General features: G+C 53.7%; 1 protein-coding gene across 1 annotated transcript; it reads right to left on the bottom strand.

Annotated features, from left to right (window-relative positions):
• Nucleotides 1-1,122: 1,122 nt before the first annotated feature.
• TGME49_214230 (Dopey, N-terminal domain-containing protein) lies at nucleotides 1,123-23,872 on the bottom strand. Its single transcript, XM_018779636.1, has 24 exons — nucleotides 22,578-23,872; nucleotides 21,282-21,526; nucleotides 20,653-20,811; nucleotides 20,035-20,169; nucleotides 19,137-19,318; nucleotides 18,125-18,702; nucleotides 17,034-17,644; nucleotides 16,265-16,630; nucleotides 15,387-15,518; nucleotides 14,964-15,154; nucleotides 14,112-14,815; nucleotides 13,183-13,712; nucleotides 12,685-12,897; nucleotides 12,052-12,117; nucleotides 11,129-11,370; nucleotides 10,150-10,688; nucleotides 8,730-9,111; nucleotides 8,334-8,453; nucleotides 6,490-7,756; nucleotides 5,955-6,062; nucleotides 5,524-5,751; nucleotides 4,935-5,114; nucleotides 2,660-4,002; nucleotides 1,123-2,050 (listed from the first exon to the last, which is right to left on the bottom strand). The coding sequence occupies exons 1-24, from the start codon at nucleotides 23,209-23,211 to the stop codon at nucleotides 1,882-1,884; spliced, it is 9,324 nt and encodes a 3,107-aa protein (XP_018635747.1). The 5' UTR covers nucleotides 23,212-23,872; the 3' UTR covers nucleotides 1,123-1,881.
• Between the last annotated feature and the right edge of the window lie 251 nt (nucleotides 23,873-24,123).

The following is a 24,123-nucleotide window of genomic DNA, read 5'->3' as shown; positions in this document are numbered from 1 at the left end:
TCAGCAGTCTCAGGCGGATTCATACTCCATAGCCTCGAGAGGAACAGTACAACTGGTGAGAGGAATCGCGCTTAGGGACACCGGCGGAGGCCCTCTCTTCTTCTCTTTCTCTGCCGTTTAACGAAAGGAGACAGATGACCGATGGAACAGAAAGGCATGTCGAAGATTTGAGGAGGAAAACATGTCAACCATAGAAGCGACCTGAGTCAGCTCGAAAGGCGCGGGGTTCCAACCCCTCTTCTGTGTTGTCTTCTCCAAAAAAGCGAAGGAACAACCTTTCCTTCTCCGACGACGTCAGCGCATGCGGTTCCACTCATTAAGTAGAAAACTCACACCCGAGGCTTCCACGTCGTTATTTGTGATCAAGCAACATTGAAAAAACGAGAATTCCAAGCAAAGACGCTCGAAGGTGTCGCCTGACGCAGCGCCTTCCCGGGCGTCGTCGAATCGTGCTTGTCTCCTCGAGTTTTTTTGTCTCTGTCCTGGAATTCAAAACGTTTGCCTAGAATCTCGAAGAAAACCTGAAAAACGTTTACCTGTATCTGCACAAAAGACGTCCTTAAACTCCACGCTACCGCTGCTGCTTTTCGACCGCGGCAAGACGCCCGAACACTCTCATTCACTCTCTCAGGACGCTCTCTGCATTCTAGATGCCGCGAAACGTCTTGCTGAAAACGAGCCTTTCTTGCTAATTCGGAGATGCCTAGTGGAACCAATGACTCGACGCGAGTGAGCGCGTTCCGCGTCGCTGCGACATGAAAAAAATTTTCTACTTTTCGCAGGCCTTTGCTTTACGTGTATAGGGAGCAGGAAACAATCGGAGTCTGTCAATCGACGTCCGTTCTCTCGAACGTTTCCATGCGTTTTCGCGAGTGTGAGCGCCCCATTCAGAGCGAGAAGGAACATTCTCTAAGACTCTGCGTATTTCGAATGCTTTTCTTCCCGAGATGCTCTGTTTCCTCTCCGGTCGGACCGTGATTGGGGTCTGTGAGCTCGCAGCATAGGAGGCGCGCGAAGGCGCCTTTCTGTACAGACGAAGAGTCTCCCGAGCGGACAAACGAACGTAGTTTCCTCGTCAAGACGCTACCCGTTAGACACCCAGAGAGACCGGTTACGGAATGTCTCTCTTTCCACTTTTCTCTCTCCAGCTTCTGTTTCGTTGAAGTTCATACGTTCTCGACCGAGTCCCATGTCTCAGGCGCGCACCTTCCGAGTTCTTCGCAACACCAACGAACGAGACCCCGCAGCTCCAGCGAGCGACTCGGAAAAAAGAGAAGCGAAACATCGAGGCTGTGACAGGTTGGAATTTCGCAAGTCTTTATGGTCCTGCTCGCGGCTCTTCGCGCGGCCCACCACTGCGAAAATCCGCGTCTCCCCCGCGCTCTACTCAGTGGGTCGACGTTTGAGCTCGAAAAAAAGACGCCAGAGATCGACGCGACATATCGCGCTGAGTGACAGACCCCGGCAAGGACCGCAGTCGGCGCGTTGAACAATTGTTTTTGTGAGCGTTTCTGCTTCCTTCGTCATACACAAACGAGCGCCTTGAGACTCGCGCCAGTGGACGAGGTGCACAGGCAACTGCGTAGAGAACGGACTCTTTGCTTGCGAAGAAGACGCAAGCGAACTCTTTTTTCTCGGGTGAGACAGTCACCTCTTGTGCATGCACTCTCGTGGAAACACTCGAACACAGATCCCTTCACTCTGGCTGTTCACTGTTGAAGGGAGTCTGGAAAAAACCGAACCGGAGAGCTCGTCGGAGGCCGGCTTCATGCGTTGCTAGCACCACACAGCCAGACACAGGGACGCAGAGCGCTTCACGTTCGTCAGCCGAACACAGAGCAGTCGAGGAAAAACCACAAAAACCACAAACTGCATGCGCATTCAAGCTCCGCCTCCAGGGCCTGCATGCGGCGGAAACTGCGAAGGCACAAAAATGTCGAAACCACACGTGTAAAGGTCCCACAAATGCGCGAGAAGTTTCGGGCAGCCGATGTCCGCCCAGAGGTCGAGCATGCCGTCCGGAACTTCCAGCAGATCGTTTTCAATCGATCTGAGACACACACAAACACAAAGGCCTCGCTTGCTTCATTTCGCGGCTTGCAGCGGAGAAACGACAGAAAAAAGGCTCGCGTTTCACTGTTTTACAAGATCAGACAACCTCCGAGGATAAGGCGCGAGTCGGCGCCCCTGCGCGCTTCCCGGTGATGAATAGGGAGAGAAAGACAGTGCGCGCCAGAACTCCAAAGAAGCCTTGAAGTCGCGGTGTACACACAACTGCCGAGACACCTGCCTCAGTCCCCGAGGCTCGGTGTGAAGAAGAGTGCAATCGCTTCGCCTCCTGGAGAAACGGCGAATAATTTGTCTTGTTGCTTCCGACATGAACAAGAGCCTGGGTCGAGCTCTGAACGTTGGCCACAGGAAAGACCTACCGTTTCTCGGACTTGACTTCGAGAGTCCACCTCGGTTGAAACCGCGTCGTTTCAGACGCACATCACAGACGCCAAACTCCGCAAGATATTTGCTCAATTAAAACGAAATATGGGCGATTCAAAACTCCCTCAAAGCCTTGCACTCAGCACGATTCTGATGCAAAGCTCAATCCATCTTCACATGGACAGAAACGCGTTCTCTCCTCTTCAACATTTCTCCCGTCTCTCACCTTTCAACGAGTCCTTCGTCGAACTTGGTGCGAAGCAACGCGCCGGCAACAGAGGCTGCATTTACAGCTCCTGCTGCTTGTGCCAGTTGCTGAGGAGTCTCCACTCGTCTGAGGTTCACCAAAGGCCCTCCTGTGTGCATGCGGTGCGCTCTCTGTTTCTCCTGCTCTCGCTCGTTCTCTCTTCTCTCCGTTCCCGCTGTCGCTTGTTCCCCCGCGTTCTCTCTTTCGCGACTTAGACTCGGAGACCGGCGTGCCGTTGCTCGTCTCGCGTGTGAACCCCACAACCTGTCTCCTCCTCGCCCATGCTCCTCAGGCCCGGTCTCCGCTGTCTCCTGTATCCGCGGCTCGCGGGGCGACTCCGGCGCGCCTCTTGGAACTTGTGGGGTGCTCGCGTCTCCCGACTCTGCTGCGGGCGTCTGTCGCGTCCGACGAGAACTCAAGGAGGAAGGACGTTTCGCAGAGAGTCCAGACTCGCCGTCACTCCACTGAGCAAGGAGAGCGCCGAACGGAATGAACATCATCGACTGTTCACCGTCGTCTTCTGTCGGCGTCGGCGAAAGTTCGGGGCAATCCATGCCTGTCGCGTTTTTCTCCGGCTTCGGAACTGCAGAAACGCCTTGCTTCTCTTCTGATGCAACAGCCAAAGAGGGTCGCTCTCCGTCTCCTTCCTCGCGAAAGCCGCGTTCCTTCTTCTCTGCTCCCGCCGCGTTTCCTCCCGCCTCCTCTCTCTCTCCGCCTCGGTCTCCGTTCGGCGCACTATCTTCCTCTTCTCTCTCTCCTCTCTCTTCTCTCTCTCCTCTCTCTCGCTCGACTTCCTTTCCTTCGTCCTCGACGTTTGTTCCTTCTTTTTCGCTCGTTCCGTCTTGCACTCTCTCTGCCGCGGCCTCTGTGTGTCGGTTACTTCCTTCTGAGGAAGAGACAGGCGCGAACTGAGTCGAGCGGCTCTCAGCGCGTTCCGCCGCTGTCCTGTCCTTTTTCGGCGACCCGGCGGCGTGGACAATCAACGCTTCCTCGACAAACATCCACTGATAAAGATGGAACTCCGGCAGGTCGAGGAGAGCAGCGACGTCGACGACTTTCAGAGCCGCGAGCAGCAGAGACAAAGAGACCGAAGCTCCTCCCGCAGGCGTTGCAGCCGCCGCCTGCGTCGGCTGTGACGTACCGCCAGAGGGTGGAGAAGATGGCGAAGCGGAGGCCAGCGGAGACGATGGAGCGCCAGCGGAGACAGCGGGGACAGAGGCAGAAGAGAAGACTTTGATGAGTTCTGTCAGCAGGATTGGCCACACAGGCGTCAGCGCCGACGCAGAGAGACGGAGAAGAAGGACTCGAATGCAGAGAAAGACCTGAAAAGAGGAAGGAAGCGAGAACAGTCCGAGACGTCGAGAAAGTGAACCAAGGCGACAGGAAACGACGCCCCTCGCGCGAGACTGAGAAACCGAAACGGCCGCGGAGAAAGAGAGAACGGAGAGGAGAGGCGTAGAGAAAGGAGTGAGCAGCTGTCTCGCAAGATATAAGAGCGCAGTTGTGTCACGGGGAAACGGGGAGATCAAAAGAAGGACGCGATATGTTCCATGGCAAGTGCCTGGAAAAAACCTGACACAACGAGTGGGCTATCCGGTTCGTCCGGACGAGGCAACGATCAGCTACGAGAGTCCTCCGACGAGAAGACGAGGAAACGCGAACGAGTGAACTCCAGAAACCTAATCATTCACGATCGACTCAACAGACCTAGGGAACCCGAGGCGAGAGGCGCGGGGCAACATTGACAACTTTGTCAGCGTTCTGTTGGAAGGACCCTGTGTGAAACATCTCTGAAAATTTGGCCGGTTATTATCGCCACAAATGCACAAGCCAAGCACGAGGAATCCCCAAACGCGGAAGCAGCGGAGACAAACGGTACAACATGTCTCCTGCTCGGCCGTGGAGGCCCTGAGCTCGTGAGAAAGAAACACCGTCAGCCAGCGCCGACGATTCGAAACTTCAGCACAAAGTCTTGTTGAGCGAGCGTGGAATCCGCGAAGGAATGTGTGAGGGCGGTCGCGGCCCATCGAGTGAGGCAAGGTATGCGACTGCCTCGCGCTAGAGAACGCCTTTGTGGTCGAGAACAAGAAGAGATCGCCGAAAGCGAGAAAAGAAGGCGAAGTCGATTTCGCACAGAACAACGCCCCTGCGCTCGGTCGGGTGCTGCCACTCTGGAGCGCAGCGGAACCAGAAAAGGAAAGGAAAACCAGGCACATGCATTGAAGAAATGTCGCTTTTGGAGAACGCGCGGTACCTGCTCTGTGAGGGCTGGGGCCTGGTTGCTGGCACTGAGTTTCAGAGTTTCTGTGAGCTTTTCGAGGATGAAGGCCAGCTGCGGATGAAAAGTATCCTTTCCACTGCAGAGAAGCAGAAAGGCAAGTCTCTTCAGGTAGCGCATACGCTGACACAAGTCGCTCTCCCTGGAGGAAAAGACCTGCAAATGGAAACAAGGAAACGCGCAAACTGCACGCAACGCAGGTAAACCACTCTACACACGCCTCTTCAAGAAAACGGCAGAAGACCGAAAACGCCGGAACGCCGCTTCGAGGCGTAGAAGCCGTCGACCTCTGCAGACGCTGTCCATTCACTCTAGATGGAGTTACATGTTCAGGGGTGGGTGTGTCCACAGACAGATAATATGCATTAATACATGCAAGAGACGAATACATGCATATATATATATATACATACATATATATATATATATACATATATATATATGTTATTTTCTATGTGAGTCGACGTAGGAGGCGTGGTTGAGAAGACAGGACCTTGGGGGTATCTGTGAACGTGAGGAGAGGTCTCCCTTCCTCGCAGATTTCCTTTCTGTAAATTCGGCTTACGCCTGCATGCGGCGAGGGAAGAAGAACCTCGATCTTTTGCGCGTCGCCACTTAGCACTCTCGCGCCGACTTGAGCCCAGCATCGGAGAGTTCTTCTGTCCATTGAGAAGAATGAGGCAAGCGGGAGGTTCTCCACGAGCGCCTTCTTCATCATCGGAATCGCGGAGGGAAAGAGACGCGTCGGAAAGTAACGCAGGACGCAGAGAATCAGATACCGGTACGAAAAGGCCTGAGAAACAGACACGCAAAACATGTCGCATTCTCTCCGAGGAAGACAAACGGCTCAGACGCTCTGTGACGCAGTCACCACACAGCCTGCTCTTCTCCCGACCTCTCAGTCCCCTGCGCGCATCTCTTTCTGCGTCACTGGCCTTCTTCTCTGCACTCCCCTTGCAGGCTGAGCGCTGTTTCGGTGGCGCGTTTGCTCCTCACTTGCGGAGACTGATTGTGCAGCGCCGGGAGGACGTAGGTTGGGAAGTCGTCGCAGAGAACTTGGAGGAAAAGCGCCGTCAACGGACTTCGTCGATTTATCTCCCCAATCTGAAAAAAGACACACTGGCATCTGGAAAGACAAGAAATCAAACCTGGAAAGATGCAAGACAAGAAATCAAACCTGGAAAGATGCAATCACGTCGTCTTTCCAGTAAACTCAAAAACGATCTCCGTTTCCGAAGAGACTTTTTTCAAGGGTCCAGGAAGCAGAAAAAACATATCACTCCGCTCGAAGACATTCAAAGCGTACGGCCCTGCAAGCGACAGCGAACCATCATCTAGTTCCTCTTTCTCTCTGGATCTCCGGAATCTCTCTGTCTCCAGCGGTTCAATTCTCTAAAAACGTTCTTCCCCTTCTAGGTCTTCTCCCCACTTTTCCTTCGTTCTCCCTGGTCTCCTTCTTTCTCGTCTCCTTTTTTTCGGTCGGTTTCTTCTTTCTCTTCTTCTCCTTCTCCCCGCTCTTCTTTTCTCTCACCTCGACGCAAAACATGACGATGACGGCGAGAGCGTAGTGCGCCGCGATTTCGACGGCGTCTGTGGGGACGAGAGCGGACGCGAGTTGTCTCTCAATGAGGACTTTGTTGATGGCCATGAGGCAGGGCGGAGAGGCGAGAGAAGGCCGCGCTCGCAAACTCTTCAGCTGCTCACGCTGCAGACGCTCCACTTCCCTGTCTCCGCCGTCTTTCTCGCCATCGCCGGCACTCCCAGACCCTCCAGCGAAACGCGACGCAGAGGACACAGAAGACGACGTGAGGGAGAGAGCTTGATTGATGAGGTCCGCTGGCGGAGGCAGAGGGGCGAGGACGTCGAAGGCGCTTCCACTGGCAGCCGAAGCGACGCGAGAACCGAACTGTCTTGCGGCGATGAAAATGCAGAGTTTGAAAAGGTCCTGCAGATCTTTCCGTGTTTTCTTTGAGGCAATGGATGCTTCTTTCGCGGCCTTCACGCGGTCGAAAGCCAGGAGCAGCGCAATGAACCACAAGACAGAGACCGGCTGTCGGGGCTGAGCAACGAAGACGGAGACGAGCTGAAGAAGGTGTTGCCATGTCACCTCGACGTCGTCTGCATGCGGGAGAACATGGAAGTCCTTCGCCTCGAAGATCGGCAGAGACACTCCAGAGACGGCAGATCCAGTCGACAACGCAAAAGCCGAACTCGCGTCGCGTCGCTCCTCGCGTCGCTCCTCGCCTTGCACTTCGCGGTGCTTCCCGCCGCGAGTGGAGGAAGGCCCCCCGCTGGCCTGGGCGCCCCAGCGTCGGGGTGTATGTACAGCCGAGTTCCCCGCCGAGAGTGTTTTGAGACTTAGAACCTTCGAGGCGGAGGCGGCGAACGCGTCGGACGACAGGAGACTGCTCCGTCTGGCATCTGAGAAGGAGACGATCGCCGTGAGCGAACTTTGGACGTACGGGGGTGGGTGCCGCGCGACGACGAGGGTGTACAGAAAGTGGAGAAAGACGGCCTCGCGCTGCCTTGTCAGATGCACATTTGCGAACGGCGGCGCCAGAAAGGAAGACGCAAAAGACGACGCAAAGGACGCGGAAGAAAACGCCGGAGACACGTAGAGCAAACGCGGGATGCCCGCGCCTCCCAACGCACCCGAAGCGCCCAGCGCGCCCGAAGAGCCCAATGCGGAGACAGGAGACCCCGACGGTCGGTGGGGCGCCGGGAGCGCAGGCGAGGAGCCGAGAGAAGCGCCGCGCAGAGATTCCTTGAAGACGGAAATCAGTGGAGGGAGCAGCGCCCTGACACACCGAAAAGAGAGAGAGAGCGAGAGATAGGCGACAAAAGCACTTCGGAGACGGGGAGAGACCGGAAGTGATGAGAGAGACGCGGGCGAAGGAAAGAGAAGAAACAGAAGCAGCGACAAAAGGGAGAAAAAACGAGACAGGAAGAGAAGAAGAAAGAGAGGGAGAGGAAGGGGAAGAAAGGAGGCGCGTGTACAAGTTTCTCTCCGACAGATCAGAGGAGATCAGAGGAGCACGAGGGCGGCAGACGACGAAGAAGCAGGTAACATCGAAGCGGAAGACGAGAGAGAGAACGCGTTGAAGAAGTAGCCAAAAAACAATGCAACGACGTCGTGCACAACAAAAGAGACAGAAGCAGGACAAGTGGTGAAGGGGAGAGGGGAGAGACATGCGATGGGCGCATAGTAACGCATTCGTACAGGAAATGCATGACAAGGAGGAAAAGAAATGAAGGAATCCCTGTGAAAGACACAAGAGAAATCAAGCAAACGCCGACGACAATGAGGTTCTTTCCGCGTTCGACGGGAGAGTGAACTTGGTGTCGCTCTCTGTCGCGACGACTTCTTTTGCTCACGTCAGCATTGTGGCAGAGCACTGCTTGAGAATGAAGAGGAGCGCCGACAACTTGTCCCCCTCCTCGTTCAGACCCAACGCCCAGACAGCCAGGCAACTCTGGACGAAATGCCGCGGAAACCTGGAGAAACAAATGCAGAATCCAGAGCGCGAAACATGCACAGGCATGCACATATCAATAGATATATCGTATACATGCGCGGCACCACACTCTCTATCCATCTATCCATCTCTATAGATATATATATATATATACATGAATATGAATGTACATGTATATCTATATATATCTATATATATATAGATATATATATGTTTCTTCTTTTGTTCTGTATACAGAGCCATTAATTTCGCTTGGGGTGCGTCATGCCGAAAGACGATGCAAAGAGAGGCTCACGCCTTGAAGAGAGTGTCGACGATGGCTGTGACTCTCATCCGGACGGTTTCTTCGTTTCGTTTCGCGTCCAGGTCGGCGACTTGGGCGTTGGGGTCTCGTTCGCTTCTGTCGCGTCTTTCTTCTCTGTCTTCTCTGCTCGTTCGCTCCTCCCGCCTCGGCCTGCGTCCTCTGTCGCGCGCGGCCTTCGCTCGTAGTCTGCTTCTCGCAGCTCTCCACGAAGACCGCGGAAGCGTCGCCGAAACAGCCGTGACGCAGGCAACGACGATTGTCGGGAGCAACGCAGTTACATGCGCCAGCTTCGCCTCCACCTGGCGACAGCCGCTGCCGCCAGAGTCCGGCGCAGCGCTCCACGCAAACAAATCGAAGAAAGGTAGCAGCGCGCCTAACCATCAGACACACATCCTCTCACATGCACATGCATCCTACATCTGTGTACACATACACATATATACAAATATTTCACACACACAAATGTATATATATATATATATATATCGTTCTATCCGTAGACAAGTGTATATATATATATATATATCGCTCTATCCGTAGACAAGTGTATATATATATATATATATACATATATATATCGCTCTATCCGTAGACAAGTGTATATATATATATATATATATACTTCGGAGTGGCGATTCGTAACGAGTGAAAACAGCGGCAAACTTATCTGTTTATATCTTTAACGGTCTCTCTGGATGGGTGCTTCTGCCGTTACTCCGAATCAAAGATGTGTGTATGTAAATGCATACATTTACAGCTTCACCAGTGCATATTCGTGTATCGGCATTCACTCGAACGCATGTTGAGGAATGAAGATGCTGCATATATTGCATAGACGCGCATGCATTGACACCTCGCATATAAATGCACAAGTCTGTGCATGCATGCGAATGCATGTGATTTCGAGAGTCAAGGAAAGAGTCTGAGTCGACAGGCTTGAGACTGAGACGTCTACATCTATTTCTGCATCGCCTGGGCACCGAGCGTTGTGCGAGTGAAGGAAAGAGACAAGAAGTCGCGAAAAAAAATGCTTTTGTTTTCGCGTTTTTTTTTGCGTGAACTATTTGATGCATTCGCGCGGAGAAACGAGGGAAAACTGAATTGTAGCGACTCGACTTGCTCTCCCCGCAGCCGCACTCCGCCTGGGGCACTAACCGCGGACGTTCGAAAGTCCGAGTCTGCCGCTGTGGTACTTTGTCTTTCGCTCGCTCGCTCTTTTCGACAGACGCGCTGGCAACGAGAGCGACAAAGCATCCCTCGCCAGACGTTTTTTGGTTTATGCCAAAAATGCCAAAAATGCGTAAAACCTGAGCTGAGACAAAAGTTCCCTGTCCTTCTCCTCTGCACATGCGACCCACAAAGCGTTTCGCCGTGCGACCGCGCTGCGACTGTGGGATGTTCTCGAGTTTACCTCCTCTGCTTTGCTCCTCTCCGTCGACGCCGGCGTCAAGCGTCGAGGTCGCCGTATCGACTAGGAACTGAAGAACTTGGGCGAGGCCGTTGATAAACGGGAGAGCCGCGGAGAAGGCGAGACGAGACGGTGGGAGGAACGCGTCTTCTGCCCTCGCAGAGCGACTGCATGCATGCGACAAAACGGGGCCTGGCCTCGGACGCGCAACCGCCAAAGAAGAAAACATCCCCTGAGGAGCAGGCGCACCCTGCGACACTCTGAAAGGAGACAGAGCTGGAAACGAAGAGCAAGCAGAAGAAGAACAAGAGGAGGAAGAAGAAGAGGAAGAAGAAGAAGAGGAAGAAGAAGAAGAGGAAGAAGAGGAAGAGGAGGAAGAAGAGAAAGAAGAAGAAGAGGAAGAGGAAGAAGAGGGAGAAGAAAAGGAGGCAGAAGAAGACCGCGGTCGAGAAGGAGGAGGGCGAACGGCGAACATCACTTGAGAGCAGAAGAAGTGAATGAGAGTGTAGGACGCCTCAGAGACCCGGTTCGAATCGACGTATCTGAGAGAGAAGCAAGAAGCGCATGGACGAAAGAAGGGAGCAGAGAGGGTGGAAGAGAAGAGAAGACGCATGAAGACGACCCAGCAGGCGTCTCCTCTACGAAAGACTGGTGTAAACAGACGGGTGTGGAGTTCTGAAAATGTTGGATCAATGGAGTGAATCTTCTTCTCTACCTCCCCCGATCGAAGTTCGTGATGTCTGGTGTATAGACAAAGGCTAGAAACGTTTGGCAAGTTGTTTGCATCTCTCTCCGTTCTTGCCCGCTTCCGATCGAAAGACTCGCCCCTCGCCTTCCACGACTCTGTCGCAGACGCGTTTTCGCTGCAATCATTTCTTTCTGTCCTGCCTTTTTTTTCTCTTTGCGCGCAGGCTGCCTCTGTATGCGATCGTGTTCTCTCTCCTCGCTCACTGCCGCGGTCCGTTCCCCTGTTTTCTCTTACTTGAGATACAGCGTCGCCAGGTCGACTGCCTGTTCAACGTTGTTGTCACCTTGGCAGGCGAGGACGACAGGCTCTGTCTGTCTCTTCTCGGAGACTGAGCTCCCTTCTCTCAGGCGCTGCTTCCCCACAGAAGGCGCAGAAGGAAGAGGAGAAACTGGGCCAGCGTTGCAGAGATCCATACTTCTCAGCAGCACCGGTAGAAACGCTGCAGCCTGGTCCGGAAGGGAACGCAGGTTTGGCAACTGAGGAGAGGCGGCAGAAAGCGCATGCAGAGAGGTCAAAACTCTTCGTCGGATAGAGAACAGAGGAACTCAACTCAACAGCGAGAGGGCGCACCTTCTTCAAAAAAGCAGCCCAGAAAGCGTCGCATGCAGACGCAAGAGACAGAGAAAATAGAACTCGACATCAGACTGTATCCTCGAAGCATCGACGAGCACCTTGGAGAGAAAGAGAGAGAGAAACTGCAACATGTTTGAGACGCATGAGGTGTACGTGGAGGAACAGCGCTGAGGAGAATGAAGGAAGACATCAACAAACAGGCATCTTTGCATGCACCTCTCTATGTGCATGCGAGGGTCTATTCAAAAGCCGCGGAGGTCGGGGATCGATAACATTCTCTTCACACAAGATGAAAAAAAACACAGAGACAGAGACACACCGAAACCTACACACATTACCATCAATATCCATGTAAGCACCTATACAAACAGATACAAATATATATATATATATATATGTATATGTATATATATATATATATATATATATATGTATGTATATGTATATGTATATAGCACCGGGGAGAGTTATAGATAGAATGAGTAGCTGTTTAAGAGACAGAACGAGATCAACGACACACATTCGGGGCAAGAGACATACGGCCCGAATTCGATCAGAGACATCCGTAGAAATCCTTTTCTCACCTTGACTTTTTTTGACTCAACCGCAACTGCGAAGAGAGGAAAGGGCGCCGTGACGCCTTCGAGGCCCTGTGGAAGAAAGGGAAAACGACAGACAGTTCTCCGCCTCTTGCGACGAAACTGAGACTAGCTCGCGTCCACGAACACTATTTCGTGAGCCTTCTCCTCTCACTCACCTACACCATACACCTACACAACACAGAAACAGATATATGCAGGTGGTCATCCGCATATATATATCTATATATGTATATATATATGTATATGTACCGGTGACTGACTGTCCATGTAGTATATATTTCTAGATGTTTATACATATATGTATAAATACATAGATACAGATGGACGGCTGGATAGATATAGATACATATAGATAGATACATAGACTTATAGAAAGACAGATAGGTAGATACAAAGATACATAGAGAGACAGACACAGAGAGATAGATACAGAGATAGATAGATAGATACAGAGAGATGGTAAGATAAAGATAAAGAGAGATAGATAGATACATGCATCTCTGTATGTGTATTGGATTATGCGTATGGAAATGCCGCGATGTGTGTAGGTTGTGGCGGGGCGATTTTGATGGAGGGGAGAGTCATCGAAGGCTTTGGTTGTCATTTTGAACGAACCGCTTTTTTCGCGAATGAAGGGAGATTGGCCTGCGAAGTTTCCCCGTAGAACGGCGAGAAGAAGTCGAGTTGTTGCGCCTGCTGCTGGAGAAACAATTTCTGCTGGAGCTGCACCTCAGACTGTGCGAGGAGAAATCGCGTGGAAGGCGAACAGGACGGACCTGGAGCGCTCGACTGGAGAATGACAACTCGGAGGAGGCGAAGTAGCTGAGACTGGAAAACAGAAATGAAAAAACGGACGGACGACAGTGGTGGAAAAAAACAGAACAGCTGGAAGAAGCGGCGAGCAGGTGAAGGACGAAGCTGGAAGTCAAGGCGAGAGAGGAGAGAATCAGACGCGGATGGGGGAAGGAGGGCAAAGAGAAGGAAGTAGAAGAAGGCCAGACGAGAAACTGCAACCGACGGCGACTCGGAACAAATCGCGAGTGGACTCTAAGCGAAAGAGTCCCTGGGTCAGAGGCTCCACACTCCTCTTCATGTCCAGTGTTGTGATCTCACCTGCATTGCATGGTCAGCCTGGTCGACTGCGTCGTCGAGTGCAGCGATCAGAGGTTCGGCAACGAGACAGGAGACTTCTTTCGCTCGACTGACGGGATGCATGGACGAGATAAAAACATGCAGAACCTCGGCCGCAGATCCTCTGACGGCTGCGAAAGAGGCAGAGGACGACGCAGACGCAGCCGAGCAGGCACTAGAAGAGAGCGAGCGGATCGGCGAGGGAGAGGGAGAAGTCAGAGACGAAGAGCACCCAGGGAGAGGAAGACCTCTCGGAAGTCCATCCGGTTCCTCCAAAGTGCAGACGCTCGACGGAAGAAGCTTTGGCGTCGTGAGCGACGCGGGAGACGAGGAGGAGAGAGACAACGACGACGAATCCGAAGGAGAACAAGAAGAAGACGAGGCAGGAAGGAGACCGGCTGTGCAGGTTGCAGGGTGGTCTAGTCGAATAAAACGAAGAATGACAATGCAAAACAGATCGATGTAGTCCACCGCAGCGAGCTCCTCGTAGGAGCCAGACGCGGAGGGCGAACCTGCACGCAAACAATCTCGCATCAAAGCTTTCGCGACTGCAAAGACTTGTCGCGCGATTTCCTTCTTCCTCAGTCACGCCATCTGAGCGTTTCCCCTCCTCAAGCTCCAAGTTCCCTAGACAAGCAGAAGCTTTATTCCGTCCATCAGACGCGCGATCCCAGCGGGTCTCCTGCTTCACTTACTCTTTGTCTCTCCTTCCTTTCGTAAAGAAATTAACTCAGTTTCCTTCCTTCTTCTCCCTTTTCACCTGCATTCTTCTCTCCTTCCTACAAACTCTTTCTCTCCCTTTGCTTCATCTCCCATCTGTCTCTCCCTTCTCCAGACTCTGTCCCTGCCTCTTGAGCTCCTTGATCTCTCGTCCGTCTCCTTCTGTTCCTCTTGTCTCTTTTCAGACTCACCTCTGTGTCTCTCCGCGGGGCTGGCCGCGTCTTCCTCGCTTGCTTCCGCAGTCTCTGGGAACTCTTCTCCGTCGCTTGTTCTCGGTTTCGAAGGGTGAGCGCTCTCGAGTTTCGCCTCCCTTTTGCGGAGCGAATCAAGCAGAGACTCCGCATGCAGAAGGTTGCGGAAGAGCAGAGTCTCTGAAACGAGGAACCGCTGCATGCTCTCCGCCAGCAGCTGACCTTCGCACTGCAGGAGGTTGTTGAGCAGCCGCACCGCCTCCAGAATCCTCTCGGCTGCGGAGAGAAAAGGCGCCAGCGAAAGCAGAGGCCCCATCGGCGGCGCAGGAGAAGGAGACGGAGACGAAGCCGAGGAAGAGAGAGGAAGAGAAGAGGAAGGACGTGGAAGAGAAGGACCATAAGACGCAGAAGAGGAAGACGAGGCGAGAGAAAGATACCCGAGACTTGGGTCCAGCGAGCTTGCAGAGGGAAAAGAAGATGGACTGGAAGAGAAAAAAGCGGAGCGTAGATTTGAGCGCCGGCGCGCGGACGCGAGAAGAGAGGGTGGGGGGAGGAGAGTCTGGGGAAGAGGTCTGCGAGCATCGGAAACCTCTGGAGTTTCAAGAGACGAGACAGGATCGACGAAGAGCAGCAACTCGAAAATCGGATCCAGCAGATGAGGCAAGTGGCAGACGGCCTGTCGCACGAATGCGCGCGCTGCGTGCCTGCATGCACCCACACACAGCCAGGAAATCGAGAGAGTGAGGGCGACCGGAAGAGTCTGCATGCGCTGTCTCCTCTCGCTCGCGTTTCGTCTCCTCTCGCTCGCGTTTCGTCTCCTCTCGCTGTGGCCGGCGTCTTCTTCCTGCTCACCGAATGCGAGGCTCGGTCTCCTCGAGGGCCTGCAGGACTACCAGCACCGGCAGCGAGTAGAGAGGACGACCGAGTTCTCGCTTCTGCAAATGCGCGCATCTCCAGAGAAGAGAAAACCTCTCGATCGCCTCGAGTCTCCTCTTCGGATCCGGCGACTGCAGCGCCTGCAGAATGATCGCCTGCACGACGTCCTGAAAGACCAAATGGAAACGCCGCGCCAGAGGAGCGAAAAACGAGGTCTAGAAAAGAGACAAAGATGAGGCGTTGGGTAAACCTTTTCTTCTGTTCTTCTCTCTTCCCTGTAGACTTTCGCGCCTTGGTTTTTTCTCCGTTTTCTTCCCCGTTTTGACCTTCTCTTGCCTCTGCTGCTCTCCCTAGACCTTCTCCCTCCCTCGTCCACTCTTCCTTCCTCCCCAGGCTGACCTCCTTTTCTGGGCGACAGCTCGCTTCGAGTTGGAGGAGCAAATCGGCGACGGCGCTCGGAGCGCCCACGATCCGGGGGCGGCCGTCGCTGTCGGTGCGCGCCAACGCCTCCCAGAGCCTGACTGCGGCTTGCTGGAAAAACAAAGCATTCCTTGCAAAGCGAGGAGAATGGCGAGAAGAAACAGAGACGCAGAGGGAGCTCGCACCGTGAAAAAACAAGGAAACGATGGTGGGGAGAACAAAAGACGAAGAACGTGCAAAAGAGAAAGAAATGACAGGGCGGAGAAAGTGAGGAGCACCAGCAAGAAGCAGGAGGAAGCAGGAGGTACACAGACGTCAAAGGTAGGGAGGTCCGATGAGGAAGAAAGGAATGGCAGCATAAAGAAGGTGACTCCGCTGTACAATGCGCGCGGCAGGAGAGGGCCGCCAAGCGGGGAGAACAGTGGAAATAAGAAGTCGAAAGAGACAGGGGCAGAGCGCATGAAGCGCGCGCGTCACCTGGGCGGAGTTGGATTCAAAAAGCGAAAAACAAGCAGAGGGAACGCGCCAGATTTCTGCGAATGAGGAGACAAATCGCTTCCTGGAGAGAACAGTTTGCGAGAATGACGAGCACGGACGGAAGGAAAGAAAGGCGCACAGAGAAAATAGAGAGAGCGGTCGTGATCCGAGGCGGAAGCCATACTCGGAGGGAAAAGAGACAGAGAGCAAGGAGAAGAAGAAAGAGAACAACCGGAGAAGGAAGAGTAGAAGAAAGAGAGCCAGGCGACAAAAGAGGGAGAGAGACGGAATGCAAGGTCGGAGTCGAGCGAAGCGAGAGGCTCCGTTGAGAGAAAAGTGAACTGTCTACTTCTCCGTGTGTGTTTTCGTGGAAGCCGTACATCGCAGTGAGAGGTTCCCAGGATGATGAATCTCCTTCGTTCGGGTGAAAAAGAGTTGAAGAGATTGAGGAAGGCCTGAAGAGCTCGACATGCTACAGGAAGCTGCTGGACTTGGCCGCAGTCGAGGAGCGCGCATAACCATGTGGGCAGACACCCGCCAGTCCATGGCGACTCTTCTCTCTCTTGTTCCCCTTCTTCTCTCTCTTGTTCTCCTTCTTCTTCCGCATGTTCTCTTTCTTCTCTCTCTTGCTCTCTTTCTTCTGGTCCGTGAGCGTCCTTTCCTGTTCGCTCTTCTTCGGTTCTCTTCGCCCCCCCTGCCTGTCGCTCTGCCGCGAGGAGTTCGATGTGCATGCGGTAAAGGATAACCTGAAAACAGAGGGGAAAGGGGGCAAAGCTCCTAGAAAAGCAAGATGCGCGAGACAAGCCAGGTGAAGCAGTCGCAGGGACGGGAGAGAAAACGAAGAAGCAGCGTTCAGCAGAGCCTCAAACGCAGCACGGACAGGCTGGCGAAGTCAACGAGGAAGAAGCGGATTAGAGGAAACAGAAGCCTCCGAGGGAGAGCAAGAGCGAGAATACGAGCGAGCACAAGAGGAAGAACAAGAGGAAGAAGAACAAGGAGAACCAGAGGGAGGACAAGAGGGGAAAAAGCAGATGCTCATTGAGAATAGAAGGAAAACGCGCGTACAAATATAGGCGACTTGTGACTCCCACAAGCGAAGAACACAGAACGAAGACAGCGGCAGTCGTTGCAACTTTCTTCTTCTCTCACTTGCAGTTCGCTCAGGAGATCGAGCGTTGCCAAGACTCTCGCCTCCACGCTGTCAGCGTTTGCGCGAACGCCCAGCCACAGAGCCTCAGTGTAGGAGAAGAAGCGGTCGACGGCGCAGAGGAATCGTTTTCTCTTTCTTGCGAGATGGGTCTGGCGTATCAGGGTCACCTTCGTCGTGAGCAAGTTGTCTGTGCTGGGAGCGGAAGACGAGGGAGGAGGAGACACCGCGAGCGACATCACCTTTCTGTCTCTTTCACCTGCTTCCTCGCGCGTCGCCGTCCGTTCTCCACCGAAAGGAGTTGAGGAAGAAGAAGAGGAAGACGAACAAGAGGAAGAAGACGAGGAGGAAGAGGAAGAAGGAGTCGAACATCGTGGACTGAGGAGAGCAGCAGTGTTCGAGGTGACTTGTAGAGGGTCTTGTTGCGAGATGTCCTCAGCAGCTTCTGAGCATGCAGAGGGTGAAGAAAGCAGAGAAGAGGAAGCAACGTCCTCGCACTGGCTGTGAAAGTGCAGGGCCTCCTCTACTCGAAGGAGACACTCGCGACAGAGCTGGAGGAGAGAGTCGATGGCGGGCGTCGAATCAAAAGTCGGTGCGAGCACGTGGAGGCCCTCTGATGTCGGACAAAGCAAACAGGACATCGGCGCAAAAGTGAAAACAAGCCACCGAGGAGCCAGACACCGCGAAGAAACCAAGGCAAAACGCGCGCGACAGGAAGAAGGAAACGAAACGAGTCAGAACGGAAGAAAGGACGGTGGCCATGGGGAGCCGGGCAAAGCATGAGAGGACTCGGGCCAGATGGAAGACTCGAGAAGCGAGGAGGAGGAGGAGACGCACAAAACGGTTTTCGGAAGTAGCGAGGTAGGACTGAAGTTCTGCAGAAGCATCCTTTGTGAGATGGTTCCATCTTTTCCTGCGTATCCACTCGATCCACTCCTATGCTCCTCTCCTTCTTAAACGCACACTCTCCCCTGGCCGTCTCTCTCCCTCTCTCCCTCTCTCCTTCTCTCCCTCTCTCCCGTCTCTCCTTCTTCCGCGTTGGGGTCTCTGTTCTGCAACGGATCTCTCAGGCGCACAGCGGGTGTCGCCGTACCTAAGATGTCGCTAAACAGCGACAGCATGCCGCACAGTCCGGCGACCCCCACCATCGGTCTCGTCGCCTTTGTCTCTTCGCCTTCTTCTTCTGCTTCGCTGCAGGGTCTGTCCTCGCGCGTGGTGTGTGCTCCCTTTTCTCCCTCTCTCCCGTCGTCTCGCTCGCGTCCCCGACGCCCTCGCTCGTCCGGCTCCTTCTCCTCTGCTTCCTCTCGCGCCGCGTCCTGGCCTGGAAACATGCAGGCTGCCTCGGACAACAGGCCGGAGCCCTCGGCTCGACTCAGGTACAGAGACGCGAGCAGCAGGACCTCCACGCAGCCGTCCGCCGCCGCCTCCCGACAGAGCGAAGCAGACGAAGCAGACGAAGCAAAAGAAGCAGAAGAAGCAGACGAAGCAGAAGAAGCAGACGAAGCAGCAGAAGCAGAAGAAGCAGAAGAGAGGGGAGGCACTGAGGAGAGGACGCGTTGCATTTCGACGCCCAGAGCTCCCCAGACCCAATCAGGCTGCGTGAGTTTCGCGTGGAAGAGCTGCTGAGCTTCTTGACTGACTCGAGAGCCCCAGACCGGATTGGTCGACTCTCTGCAGAACAAAACAGCATCTCGAGGAGCAGAAAGCACCAGTGGAGAGGCGAGAGACGCAAACCTGCATCGCCCACGAAGAGCAAAGAGAGAGCGGCGAGGTGAGGAAGAGACCAAACGGAGTAGACCGAGGACCCGTGGAAGAGTCTTCGAGAGAAGAGGTGGAGGTCCGAAAGATTCGCTCGCACCGTCAAAGAGAACGGCGGAACGCGACACGGAAGAGGACGCAAAAGTCCACTCAATGCACCAGACACTCTTCGAACGAAAAGAGGAACGCCAGGCGCAGTTCACACAGGAAGAGGCAGAGCGAAGAGAAACGGTCCACTGACAGCGCAAGTGCATGCATGAACGCCGGCGTGGAGTGCACCAGCTTCAGAGCGTGTGCTTCCTCCTCCTTTCTGCACTGTGCAAACAGTTCTCTGTTTCTCCACCGACCTCAGCAAATAGCGAAGAAGCGGGACTGTGAGTGACGGCATCAACTCCTGCGCGAGGCCTTCTAAGTCTTCATTATCGACGATGAGAATCGACAGACTCTTCAGCAGATGCGTCGCTTCTTTCGTCGTCGTGGGCTGACTCTCCAACTCCAGCTTCACGGTTTCAATCAAAAGTCCCTTCACCTGCCGACATGCGGACGCGACCATACGCAGTCCACGCATGTTTGCATGTTTGCTTGTTTTTCATGTTTGCATGTTTGCTTGTTTGCATGTTTGCTTGTGTTTGCTTGTTTGCATGTTTGCAGACCTCTGTGTCTTCACATGAAGCGAGGCGAACACAACGCCCCAAACACACCACCTTGGAGAGTCGTCTGCTCTCTCGAAGAGCCGAGTCGCGTCTCTCTCTTCCGGTGCAAAACTCCCTCTCGCCGATTCCAACCGCTCTCGTGCATGCGGAAAAGCACTCACAAAAGCAACTCGGTCTACAAATTCGCGCGCGTCCACTTGCATGCGAAAAAACGCGTAGATTATAACCTTAATTAGATACACATACAGAGATGCAAATGCAGACAAATGTGTGCCACCATCAAGCTGGCCCTATACATGCAAAGCATATATATATATGTATATATATATATATAGATACCGATATATGTATTTATGTATTTATGTATATATATATATATATAAATATGGATACCGATATATGTATTTATGTATTTATGTATATATATATATATAAATATGGATACCGATATATGTATTTATGTATTTATGTATATATATATATATATATATATGTATATATGTGTATATATGTATATATAGGCGATCTGCGAAGAGCATTTGCAAGCCCAGAGTGACGCGTTTTGGGTTCTTTTCGTCTGCTGAATACTCACGCGCTCGGAGAGAAAGGAGAGGTCGACAACGTCCAGAATGCCATCGGGGTGCCGAGTGATCCACTGGATGAACCGGCGCGTGAGCGACCACTCGCGTAGGGGCAGGACGCGGAGAGCTGCTCGAAGAAGGCGAACCTGAGAAGAATGGCGAGAACACAACGCATGCAAACGACTGAAGATCTCACACTCCTCTGTCTCTCGCTCGATACACAGACGACACACACAGCTGCCACAGAAAAACATCAAAAGCTGCGCAAAAAGAGCGACTTCACACGGACAGGTCTCTAGAAAAACAGATGGCTGCGCCTCAATGCATCAACAGACGCATGCAAAAATAGATCTCCGTGCGCGTACATCAGTGGAGAGGTGTGCCCTTGCCCATACACACATTTATACATATATATATATATATATATATACATATATACATACATATATACATACATATGTATATATATATATGTATATATATATGTAGCTAACAGACATATCTTTATATATATGTAGTTTTTTTGCCCAGTTGCAGAGTGTGTTCGTTTCTACGGAGTGACTGAGTGGGTGGACGGGCGCTTTTTTCGGGATCGTGGAGGAGACGGGAAGAAGGATTTTTTGTCTGACCATTTCTTTCCTCGAGAGCAGCGACTGGTCGAACGGGAAGTTCGCGATGAGAAGGTCGAGCAGCTGTCGCTTGACCAGGGCGCTTTGATCTTCGAACGTTGCCTCCAGAGCCCCGACGACGAGTTCTTCGCGGTCCGGCAACAGGGTGGCAATGCGTTCCTGAAGAGAGACGAAAGAACTGCAGAGCATGCAACAACCGTGAAAACACCGGCGAAGAACAGAGCTGACGAACCGAGACGTGGAGCACAGAGGTGAGAAGGAGTCGGAAAGCTTGACAAAACGAGACAGGTATGTCTGAAACAACGCGGAGGGCGAGAAAGAAACCACAGAGTCAGAAAAAGCGGTCTCCAAGGGGGGGAGGCTACACATTCCTCACAGTTGCACAGCGTCTTGTGGCCAGTCCGTGCGTGTATGCAGGCGACTCTTCAGCCAAGACGCGCGGAAATCCAAAGGAGATACCGGTGTCAAGAAAATTGTCAAGAAAATGCGTCTCGACACACGATCGCCCTTACGCTCTCAGGCTCATCTCCGATGTCGTCGTCTCTCTTCTCCATAGTGCCTCCCCCTCATCTCTTGTCTTCTTCATCATTTTCTTTTCTTTCCTCGCTTCTCTTTTTCTTCCCTCTCACCGAGTCGTGGAGCGCAGGGAGCGCAGGCGTCAGGAGTTGGCCGAGAAGCGAGAGAGCGGCGAGCCGAACGCGACTGGCGCGGCGCAGCGCGAGCCACAGAGCTGCGACGAATGTGCGCTCTCCGACGCAGTCCCGGAGTCTCCAGAGCGTGGAGGAGACGTAGCCGAACGCGGGGGCCTTGTCGTCGTCCAGACCCGGCAACATCGAGACCAGCAAGCCCGAGAGACAAGGCGTCAAGTGCGTTCCTGCAGAGAAGAGCAGACGACGCATGCGATGAAGAAAGCATACAACGAGGCGCGGAGAGACGAGAAGAAGTGGAGGAAAGAGGAGAGGGAGAGGGACAGAGAGCAGGGAAAAGGGAGAAGGCGAAAATGCATAAAAGGAAAGAAAGCAGAGAGAGCGTGCGCGAAGAGGAGGAGACAGAGAACGAAAAACAACGGCGAAGACAAGCCGAGACGAAAAGAAGAGGCAAGAACCTGCAAAGGAGAGACCCTCTAAGCGGGAAAAGAAAACGCGAGGAGTCTTCCGAATCTTCTCCGAACACAGGACTGTATTCTGATACGTCCTTATCAGAGATGAGCGTCAGCACGCATCAAGGCTCCAGGGGAGGCCAGGCGCCCTGTTCCTGTTTAGCGAATGGTGAAGGCGGACGCGAGGAGACAGATAGAGAAAGAGAGAGAGCACAGGCCCGCTTGGCAGGAGGGCGCGAAAGCAGCGGTGAGCGAGAGCAGTCGTTACTTTATGTGTGTACTTTTTTACCGTATACAGAATATGATTTACAGGTACAGACCTTATACGTAGAGAGATGCAGCATGTCGAGTACACAAGGAGCTCCATCAAGAAGTTGATTCGATTCAAACCAGTTACTAACTAGTTACTGGCAGGGATGTTCGGCGGTCTGTCCGCCTCGATGGCTGTGGAACAGAATGGCGACCTGAGACCTCGAGGCGTCTATCAATACTGCAGGCAGCCTCGACGCTGCTAAGTTCACTGCAGACTGAGGGAAAGTTGACAATACGTTGAGAACGCGTTGAGAACGCGTTGAGAACGCCAGCGAGCTTCGTCTCACTGCCAGGGCAACTGGGAGGCGGGGCAACTGCCTTCGCGTTCGTCGAGAAGGACGCACGGTTTGCGAAGACGAGCCGCATCGACAGAGAAGGACGCAGAGGGACGACGAAACAGAGAGAGCAGGGACTGAGGCAGGTGGAGCGAGGAGGAGACATGTCTCGGGAGAAAGGAGGACATGCCCCCGGTGTACAGACAGCCCGTGGCCGCTCGCGGGTTCCCGTTTCTCACCGAGAGGCAAGTAGTACGCGTTGATGAGGTCGAGGAAGAACGGTTTGACGTGAGTCGCGCTGCCTTGGAAGAAGGGCAGAAGGCCAGCACTGTATGTGGCGAGGTCGCGCGACAAGCCGTCGGGGCCGATGCGCTCGAAGATGGCCGCGTACGTCTCGAGAGCCCGTGTATGGACGCCTGAAGGCAGCAGCGGATTGAGGCACTGGGCGAGGCGCTTGGCGACGACTGCTTTGTGAGGGATGAAGGGGAAGAAGGGGGCAGTTGGGGCGGAAGAGAAGGCAAAGGAGGAGACAGTTGGTGGGGAGAAGACGCGCAGAAGCTTCTGGAGGCAATTGTTCAAGTCTGCCCATTCCTTCGCTTTGTCGAAGCTGTGGAGAACGGCGAGCACTTCGGCTTCGTAGCGCCGAGCCTCGGGACCGTTCCAGACCACCGCTCTCTCCCTCTGAACTTCGTGCGACGACGCGGACCGGCTGGCTCTCTTGTTCGCTTGAGAGCCGAGCGTCGGCGTCTCTCCCCCTCGTCCTGGTTTCGAGGCAGAGGCCTGGTCTCTCCGTGCCGACAGCGCATGCGCCGGAGACACCGCCTCGCTGTTCTCCAGCTCTCCTGGCGGCGAAGTGCTCGACAGGGAACTCATCTTGAAGTTGGGGGGGAGCGAGGAACCTCTGTCGGAACGCGAACAGCCAGCAGTCTCGGCGACATGAGGCAGGGAAAGCAGAGCCGCCTCGTGCGTCTCCAGGAAACAGAGCAAAAGGCGGAACGCTCCAGTCCAAAATTCTGCACAAAGTGGAAGGGACCCGTCGCCAAGAGACTCCTGGCTCCAGCTCACCGGGTGTATGTACACCGCAGCAGCTCGGCAAGTGGCTGGTCGGAGAGACGGCGGCTTTGTGGAGCACCGCGTCGAAAGTCGAAAACGGGCTTCTGGAAAATCGCAGAAGACGTCGGACAAGAAAGAGCGAGGGCGGGAGGGAAAGGCAGAGAAGGGGACGAAAACAGAAAATCTGTGGATGGCTTATCGCCCTGCGAGCGGCGGGTCCCTGCGGCCGTCACAACGAAGCCGACAGGAACGGCGTCAGTGTCGGCTGAGACCCTCGCGGAAAAGTGAGAGACGCCGAGGCGCTACAGAAAACCGGAAGGAAAACGTCGGGGCGGCAAGACTGGCTCCTCAGCACGACATAAAAACGCGTTCGACTGTCCGCAAGGCATCGTGAAACCGACTCACAGGTGTCTTGATGACACAGCGGCTACCTCTCTGCTTCGCACAGTTGCAAATATCCCAAGATGTAAAGTGTCAAAAAATGCCTCAAATGTGTTCAGAGCGGGTAGGTCACGATGATTTTCAGGCCGCAAAAGACCTATTTTAACACAGGAGTGACGCGCGCCGCCCTCCGTGTCATGTGCATGCGGGCAGGGAACGCTGAGGCCTGTGTCGCTATCTGCACAGTTCGCGAGGCCAGTCGTTAGATTTCCTGTGTTTTCCCCAACTTCTAAAGGACTCTCGTTCTTCAGTGACAAGCCAAAGGCACAGCTCTGCAAGTCACCGTGTCAC

Source organism: Toxoplasma gondii, chromosome X (assembly GCF_000006565.2).
Source record: "Toxoplasma gondii ME49 chromosome X, whole genome shotgun sequence".
NCBI lineage: Eukaryota > Apicomplexa > Conoidasida > Eucoccidiorida > Sarcocystidae > Toxoplasma > Toxoplasma gondii.
This window is presented reverse-complemented; position numbering and strand designations above follow the sequence as displayed.

Coding starts and splice junctions, on each gene's coding strand:
- TGME49_214230 (XM_018779636.1), bottom strand. CDS start 23,211: ATGAGTTCCCTGTCGAGCACTTCGCCGCCAGGAGAGCTGGAGAACAGC. Junction 19,319..20,034: donor TCTCCTTTCTCTCCGAGCGC/GTGAGTATTCAG, acceptor GCATGTCGGCAG/GTGAAGGGACTTTTGATTGA. Junction 8,454..8,729: donor GTCGACACTCTCTTCAAGGC/GTGAGCCTCTCT, acceptor TTGTTTCTCCAG/GTTTCCGCGGCATTTCGTCC.